We start from the raw sequence: 9,725 nt of genomic DNA on the forward strand, positions 1-9,725 counted from the left end.
AGAGAAGTGGCTTATAGTCCACACGTTTTATAATGGCTTGTCATATACCACTAAAATGTCTGTTGATGCAGCTGCAGGTGGAGCTCTAATGAACAAAAACTACACGGAGGCTTATGCTTTGATTGAGGACATGGCTCAAAATCACTATCAATGGACCAACGAAAGAGCCGTCACCACTCCTACTCCCTCTAAGAAAGAGGCAGGTATATACGAAGTCTCTAAATATAACCACCTTGCTGCTAAGGTTGAGGCATTAACACAAAAATTTGAAAAACTTAATGTTAATGCTGCCCCACCTTCTCCTGCATCCCCTACATGTGAAGTCTGTGGTATAACTGGTCATACAGGTGTTGATTGTCAGTTAGGTAGTGCTGCCAATATTGAGCAACTAAATTACGCTCAATACAACCAAGGAATGAGGCCAAATCAAAATTTTTACAAAAATCCTCAAGGTTCCTATGGGCAAACAGCACCACCTGGCTATACAAACAACCAGAGAGTAGCTCAGAAATCTAGTTTGGAAATAATGTTGGAAAATTGCATGATGAATCAAAATAAACAACTTCAAGAGTTAAAAAACCAAACAGGATCTCTGAACGACTCTCTCTCCAAGCTCAATACCAAGGTTGATTCCATCGCCACACACACCAAAATGCTTGAGACCCAAATCTCCCAAGTGGCCCAGCAAGTGGCCACCTCTTCTCAAACACCGGGAGTCTTTCCCGGTCAACCTGAAACAAACCCCAAAGCCCATGTCAACGCTATTTTTCTGGGGGGTAGTAAGATAGAAGAGACTGTTACTAAGGCTAAAAATGTCAAGAAGGAGAGTGTCAGGTGTCTAGGTAAGAATGGTGTGATAAAAAGTGAGAAACCGCTTGATAAGAACAAAGCCCCAACACCTTTAAGGCCTACTAAGCTCAACTCGGAGGCTCAATTCACTAAACTCTTTAACATAATTCGAAAGATTTGCGTTAAAATCCCCTATGCTGAAGCCTTGTCTCGTATGCCTCTATACGCCAAGCTTTTAAAAGAAATTTTTTCAAAGAAAAAGGCTATAGATCATAATGAAACAATAGCTTTGACAAGGGACACTAGTACAATCATCAAGAAGCCACCTACTAAGCTTAGAGATCCCGGAAGTTTTGCCATCCCTTGTATGATAGGGAATGAAACCTTAAACCATGCCTTGTGTGACTTAGGAGCTAGTGTTAGTCTGTTGCCCCTACCCTTCTTTACAAGGCTGGGGTTGGGCAAGCTAAAGCCTACCGACACAACATTGAAGTTAGCCGATCGTTCTGATATACAACCTGTCGGATATGTCGAGGACATCCCCGTTAAAATATAAGGGATGGAAATCCCAACTGATTTCATGGTGCTTGACATAGATGAGGACAATGCGTGCCCTATAATCTTAGGACGACCCTTTCTCGCCACTGCGGGTGCTATAGTAGATGTTCAAAACGGTAGGATTGTTTTTCAAGTGAGTGATGAGTTGATAGGATTTGAGTTGGAGAATTATATGAAAGGTCCCGCCCTCTACTCTTGTAATATGATTAAAGGTCATAAAGTGAAAGAACGCTTATTAGCGCCATCTACACAACATGACCTCTTTGATCCATTCTAAGGACACTTTCTTATAACGTCAAGCTAATGACTATAAAGAAGCGCTTCGTGGGAGGCAATCCACGTATTTAACTGCTTTCGTTTTTGTTTTTAAGTTATTCTGTAGGTAATTGTCCGAAGGTGATTCAAGCAAAACGAGAAAAATTTTGAGGCCACTGTCCAGAACCTTGGCACGGCCCGTGCTCACACTGGCAAGGCCGTGCCAGACCATAACCATCCAAATACCAGCTAAGATCCAAAAAGTTGGCACGGCCCGTGCTAAGGTTGGCACGGCCGTGCCCGACCACAGGTAAGGATAAACCCACCTTATCATCTTCTTCTTCCCTCATTCTCCACCACAAACTCTCTCTCCATTTACACTTCTCTCAAAAACCTCCATAACCATAGAATTTCAAAGCTTCCATATCTCCCCCAAAACCTCACCATTTCACATAATTTCTTCACCCAATCAATCACAAACCCATTTCAATCATAACCCATCAATCAAAAACAACTTTCCTCCATCCCTCCCAAATATCATCAAATTCGTAGCCCCCATCCACCTACCTAAAAACCCACAAATTCTTCATCAATTCACCCAATCCAACTCCTAACACTTACTCAAACCCCAACCCCATCACCCAACCAACCTTTTCTACTCAAAACATTTCCCAAAACCCAACCCTCACCCAAAACACAAACGGTCAACCAAGGTTCCGGATAAATGGCATCTAGGAAAGGTGGAGCAAGCTCTTCCGGAGGACCACAACAAAAGAAGAAGACTCAAGCCAAGAATCATGGCATAATCTTCAAGGACACCAAGCAAAGGGACAGGTATAAAATTCTTATCTCTAAACCTTTGCATCCTTGTCGATATCCAGATCCTTATACTTTGAGTGTGCTAGGACTAAGGGATAATGTGTTCAGCTTACTAGGAAATTTAGGATGGGTTGATATGCTTAGACCTATGAAGGGCTTCGAAAATTTCACTTATGAATTCTTAAGTTCTATTGAATTTACGAAGGATAAGGTGAATTTTGACAACCCCGATCATAGAGTCTCCTTCCGACTTTTGAATATGGATTATGAGATGTCTCTGGAAAATTTCTGCTTAGAGATGGACTTTGCAAATGCGGAACACTATAACCCCGCTCTCTTTTGGAAACGCATTACCGGGCTAAGACAATATAACCCCCGCACCAACAAGGCTAGTAACATTCACAACCCCGTGCTTAGATACCTCCAGAGAGTCATGGCTTGTACCATTTGGGGTAGAAAAGAAGTAGGAAAAACTAGGACGGATGAACTTTTTATGCTTTGGGCAATGCTTAATAACAATCCCGTTAATACTTGTTTCTACCTACTTGACTACCTTTCCTCCATATGAGCTAGACCTGACAATAGAGCTGAGATAGTAGTCGGTGGTATCATTACCTTCATCGCTAGAAAGTTTGGAGTAGGTGAGGAAGATGGGATAAATCCAATTGAGGGCAACAATAGACTTAATATTGAAACCCCTGTTGCTATGAACTTCATTAAGATTCACCCACCCATGACTTATGCACTTCAACTTCGCATACCACTTTTATTTCTACTTCCTAACCCATCTCGGACTAACCCCGAGGTGGAGGAAAATTTGTTGTATGTTGGTGATGGATTACAGGTACATGAAGAGCATAATCAAGGTGACGAAGAAGGTGCCCACATGCACCATGAAGAAGAGCCCCATGACCATAACGACAACAATGAAAGATGGGCATGGATGCAAACCGAGGTACAAAGGATAAGCACCGAGCAACAAAGGCAAGGTGTTGAATTATCTGGGCTACGAAATGATGTCCTACGGGGCAACCGCATATCCGAAGAAAATAACCAAATGCTTCGGAACATGATGCAACACTTACACCTTCAGGGCCCTCCCTATGGACCTCAATAAAAATGTGAGCTTTCCTCTTCCTCTTTTTCACCTTATCTCTTCCATCTCTATCTCACTCTTCTACCTCTCTTCCTCTTTTATTTTTCTTTTACCTTGAATCATTGAGGACAATGCTTCTCCTAAGTGTGGGGGGAGCCTAATAAAGTGTCTTTAGTCGTAGTGCTTCCAAACTCCCTTGAACTTTATTCTTTTGTTTTGTTTTGTTGTAAAAGGCATGGTTAAGTAGCTAATTTTTATTGAAAACATCATGACACAAAAATTTTCATTGTCTCCTCTTATTTTGTTGATTCTTGTACATAAAAAGCAAACTCTTGTGTTTTAAGTCTTCTTGATATAACCACATCTTGTTTTAAAGTGAATAAAATTCTCCAATGAGAAAAACACAAAGTTGCTTCCCTTGAGTAAATGTATGAATAGGTATTTTAAGGAAACGCGTTCTAATCTTAGTGGTGCATTAACCTTTAAAGAATCTCAAAGCGCCAGTAGTATAAGTGAGTATAAGGGAGATCGTAAAAAGCCAAAAAGCCAAATAAATTCCAAGATCTCATCGCTGAATCTAGATTGGGGAAGGAGGTAGGCCCTCCGACTTCCTACGTGAAGGTGATTGTTATCTTGAGAAAAAACTTTAAAAAAGCATCGTTGAAACTAGATTGGCGAAGGAGGTAGGCCCTCCGACTTCCTACGTGAAGACGATGTTTTAAGGGATACCATTGAATCTAGATTGGGGAAGGGGGTAGGCCCTCCGACCTCCTACGTGAAAATGTTGTTCCTTAAATAAAGAACTTAAAATATGCATATGGCAAAGAACAAAGATTCTCAAAAACTCCCATCTCTCTTATGTGAATTGTAGAAGGAATCTTTCTTGGTTAGTTTAGTGCTAGGATTAGACCATGTTTCCTCATAATACCTATCTTATACAGGAGCAAGAAAAGGGTTGGACTTCACACACACACTCACTTGAAACTTGATCGTTGGGTAGAATAAAGATTTCAAGAAATACTTGAGTTTGTAATTAGTGTACATTTTGGATTTAAGCCCTTGAGGAGACATGTACTTTAATTTAATTGTCATTTGATTTAACTGTTGATGCTACTATGTTTATGCCTTTTGCTTGAGGACAAGCAAAGATTCAAGTATGGGGGAGTTTGATGAGTCATTTATATGCTATTTTAATATGCTTTTTAATTTAGTTTTATTTAGATTTTATATAATTTTATATTAGTATTATTTCCTTTTTAGGATAGTGAGTGAGTGAGTGAGTGAGTAAGGAAGAAAAGGATTGATATAAAAAGAATATGGGAGGAGAGTAAGAATAAGGTTGTGGTATTTATAATGTTAAACTATGTGTAAAGAAATTGAAATAGTAGTGTGGTATTTTAATTGAAGTGAAGAAATCATGTGTTACTACTGCAATGCATGCATGCCAATAGTGTTCAAATAAATGTAGAAATGACAATTGCATGTAAAAGCAGAAGCATGCTGTTCAACAGTATTGCATCTATTGCCTCATGAAATGACCAATGCATGCAAAAAATGCATTATTTTCTGCATAAAATTTTTGACTGAAATGACCAAACCATGCTAAATCACGTGTGAGGGTGATGAGTCATTTATATGCTATTTTAATATGCTTTTTAATTTAGTTTTATTTAGATTTATATAATTTTATATTAGTATTATTTCCTTTTTAGGATAGTTTACTTTAAATTGCAATTTATTATATTTCAGGGAAGAATATTGGATGGATTGAGTCTTGGAGCAAAAGAAAGGGATTTGGAGCAAATTGGACACGAAAATACGAAGATTGGGAAACAAAATATATCTCCCACAAGTCAGAAGCCTGGCACGGCCGTGCCACCCTCTAGAAGACCTTTTGCTGCTTTTGCTTGGACTTCAAGCTATTCTATTTTGGCGCACAATCTACTGAGGAATATTCTTGGAATATACTTGCTTAGATTTTAAGTCAATTGTGTACTATAAATAGAGTAGCTAGCCATCACAAATATTCATCTTTACTTGGAATACAATAAGTGACAATTGCTTTTCTAAATAAAGTTCTTTTCCTTTCCTTTATTTTCCTGTCTTTTACTTTCATGCTTTCTCTCTTCTCCCCCATGTCTACGATGAACATGAGTGAGTAGACTTCTTCTTGTCTTGGGATTGTTGGATAAGTCTAAATGACATAATCCTAATCAAACCAAGCCCTAAGCCTTAATCTTATGTAACCCTAATTTCTTATCTGAATTCACCGTCTTAACATGGATTAACCATTATCAAACTGTGGAAACGAAAGTGGAGGGTTTGATAATTGTTCGTCCATTATTCCAAATATCAATTCATAAAACGAAAGTGGAGCTTTGATATTCGAACAAGTGAATTCAGACAAGGATTGCAAAGTCAGGGAAATAGGCTTTGCAATCTTTGAGACATATAGTTTCGATCTTCAAGGGAACTAATAACAATCAAGTCAGCGAAATAGGCTTGGTTGTTAGAGGAACCAAAATCCAATAGTAATCAAGTCAACGAAATAGGCTTGGTTGCTAGAGGAACTTAAGAGAAACTGTCTTGAGAAAATAGGTCTAACATAACATTATAAGCTTATGGTTTTGGTTTGAGAAGGACTTGTTATTTAGATGAAACCAACGATCCCAAGGCTCTTTTATTAATTTGCTTTTTAACCGTTTAAAATCCCCCAACTTACAATTCTCTTCTCTCTTCTAATCATCTCTAAAGGTTAATTAAATTGAACTACTCCCTGTCAGAACGATACTCTTTTATACTACTTCGGTAAGACCGTACACTTGCGGTTTTATCTCATCAGAGGGCCAAAAACTGAAATGACCGACCAGCTATCTCTGAAGGGCGCATAAACTGGCGCGTGCACACCCTACCCCGCAAGTGGGAGTTGCGAGGTGCCCTCTCAGCTGGCGCGTGAGCCAGCTACCCCGCAAGTGGGAGTTGCAAGGTGCCCTACAACTGGCACGTGAGCCAGCTACCCCGCAAGTGGGAGCTGCGTGGTACTCCAATCTAAGCTGGCACGTGAGGAAGCATTCCGTTTTATTTTTGACACCATTTCATTATTATAAAAGTGGTGAACCTATTATAATTGTATCACACCACTCTACTTCATACTCTTCCTCATTTCTTAACATCAAACCATTCAATGGCACCAAATATAAACATTTTTGTGTACTACAATGGAGAAGTTAAACAAAATGAATCCGGCATTTTTTTCCAAAGTCAGTATACCAAAGGTTTTAAAGTGAGCATGGCTAGTACTTACTTGCATCTCAAAAAAAGAATAGTGGAAAAGTTATGTCTCGGAGATAACATGGTTGTGTCTGAAATTATATGTCGGAATCCCATGTTTGTTGGAACTACCACAATTCACTACCAGGCGTTAAGAATAACTGATAACGACGATGTCGAGTTTATGTTTAACGTACATAAAAGTCACAGTTCTTTGTCCTATATAGAGCTTTATGTTATGTTTGAGATGAAGAATCCAACATCTAATGTTGAGTTAAATTACCCATCAAGTTCTAGTCAACACCAAAGTCTACCACAACAACAATATAGTACACAACACAACAACCCTTCATCGTCCGAACCACACTACAACACGTCATCCATTTATGGTGCATCCTCATCGCAACCTTTTCAGTCACAGTGGTCACAAAATGTGTATGAACCATCACAAAGAATAACTCAACCTCATCCCTCTCAAACACCATCCCGTTCAACACAACCCGAAACTTTAAACGCTGAAATCGATATATTCACCTCCCAATTCCAAGACCAAGAAAATGATGAAGTTCAAGATGATGAAGATGATGATGATGAAGAGCTCCTTGCTGCACAAAACGGTGATGAGAACGAAGAAGACGAGGACGAAGATGAAGACGACGATCTGCCACAACTACCAATTTTACCAATCCGAGCTTCTTACAATCCACCAAGGTCCATGCGCAACGTCAATGATGACCACTCAACTGAACTTTATCATTCAATGACTCTTCCGGTCGATCAAGGTATTGCGTCGGGGATGCAATTCCATAACAAAAATGATTGCATTCTTGCAATTAAATTTTATCACATGAAGAAATCAACGGATTATATTGTGAAAAAATCAGATTCTGAAAGGTATGTCATCAAATGTAAAGATACAAAATGTGGTTTCAAATTGCGGGCCTCGTGGAGGAAAAAAACTGATAAATGGGAGATCGGCAATATGAATGATCATACATGTGTCTCAACAGAAATGACGCAAGATCATCACAAACTTAGTTACAATGTGATATGTGAAAGTGTTAAGTCACTTCTACATATGGATACTTCAATTACAGTGAAGGTTATAATTGCACACATCCGAGAGAAGTTTAATTACACAGTTTCATACAAAAAGGCATGGAGAGCAAGGAATAAGGCGATTGAATCAATTTATGGTAATTGGGAGGAGTCTTATCAAGAACTACCACAATGGTTGATGGTCATGGAAAAAGATTTGCCAGGAACAATAATTGATTTTCAAACAGTCTCATCAACAGAAGTGGTAAATGAGATCGTCTTCAAGCGTCTCTTTTGGGCCTTTCGTCCGTGCATCTTAGGTTTCGAATTCTGCAAACCCATTGTCCAAATTGACGCAACTTGGTTGTATGGCAAATACAAAGGAACATTGTTGTTAGCTGTTGCGCAAGATGGGAACAACAAGATATTTCCCATTGCTTTTGCAATCGTGGAAGGCGAGACCAAGGAGGCTTGGAGTTTCTTTTTGAAGAATCTAAGGCAGCATGTCACCCCACAGGAGAACATATGCCTCATTTCTGATAGACATGTGTCGATAAAGAGCGCGTATGATGATCCACATAATGGATGGCACGGTGCTCCGACAAGCCATGTGTATTGTGTCCGACACATTGCACAAAACTTTATGAGATCATTCAAGGATGGGGAACTTAAGAAGAAAGTTGAAGGCATGGGTAAAAAACATATCTCTTTCCACGTAAATTCGACATATTATTTGTTTAAAAAGACACATCTAACTTTTTCCCAAACAATGCAGGTTACGCCATGAACATCCCTACATTCGAATATTACCGTTCTGAAATTGCTGTTGCAGACCGAAAGGCTTTAGCATGGGTCGACAATATTCCCAAACAAAAGTGGACTCAATCACATGACGATGGTCGACGATGGGGCCATATGACAAGTAACTTGGTAGAGTCACAAAACAACGTGTATAAGGGTATTCGAGGACTCCCGATCACAGCTATTGTGAAAGCATCATATTACAGGTTGGCGGCCTTGTTTGCTAAAAGAGGACATGAGGCAGCGGCAAGGGTAAATTCTGGTGAGCCATTCTCAGAAAACAACATGAAATATCTGAGGAATGAGGTGATTAAATCCAACAGTCATCATGTCACTCAGTTTGATCGGGATCGGTATACCTTTTCCGTCCGTGAAACCATCGACCATAGAGAAGGATTACCAAAGGGAGAATACAAGGTAGACCTACAAAATAAATGGTGTGATTGTGGACGATTCAGAGCGTTACACCTACCATGCTCACATGTCATTGCCGCATGTTCTAGCTTTTGTCATGACTACAAGACTTTTGTCGATAACAAATTCACGAATGAGTGTGTATACGCCGTATACAACATCCACTTCGACGTGGTTCACCACCAGTCATATTGGCCTAATCATGAAGGACTGAAGGTGGTTCCCGACAAGTCTATGCGTAGGGCAAAGAAAGGTCGTCCACCAATTACTCGCATTAGGACCGAAATGGACGATGTGGAAACTGAGAGAAGATGCGGCGTTTGTAGGATGCCTGGTCATTCCCGCAAAGATTGCATTAATATTAGACATCAGTAGAACTCTAGTCTTTATTTCATATTTATTGTATTTCGTATGTTTTTAATTTTGTAAATATTATCATTATTATTATAATTACTTTTTTGTCAACGCCTAGATTTACATTATTAATATAAGTTCAAATGGTATGATAAATTGAAAAATTAAACGAAGTATTTATAGTAGATGAAATAATACATGTAAATATTGTGGTATTTTTTTTGTTTATTATTTTTTTTTTGTCCTTATTAATTTTTTTGTTTAGAGTGGTATTTTAAAAATTTAAAAAAAAAAAAACCAAAAAAAAAAAACAAGTCATTTTGACTTGGGG

General features: G+C 39.0%; 1 protein-coding gene across 1 annotated transcript; it reads left to right on the forward strand.

Moving 5' to 3' along the window:
- The first annotated feature begins 6,869 nt into the window (after positions 1-6,869).
- Positions 6,870-9,415, forward strand: LOC120578367 (uncharacterized). Its single transcript, XM_039831048.1, has 2 exons — positions 6,870-8,517; positions 8,601-9,415. Exons 1-2 carry the CDS (start codon positions 6,870-6,872, stop codon positions 9,413-9,415), a joined length of 2,463 nt encoding a protein of 820 aa, XP_039686982.1.
- The last annotated feature ends 310 nt before the right edge of the window (positions 9,416-9,725 follow it).

The sequence above is a fragment of the Medicago truncatula genome, chromosome 2, assembly GCF_003473485.1.
Source record: "Medicago truncatula cultivar Jemalong A17 chromosome 2, MtrunA17r5.0-ANR, whole genome shotgun sequence".
In the NCBI taxonomy this organism is placed as follows: domain Eukaryota; kingdom Viridiplantae; phylum Streptophyta; class Magnoliopsida; order Fabales; family Fabaceae; genus Medicago; species Medicago truncatula.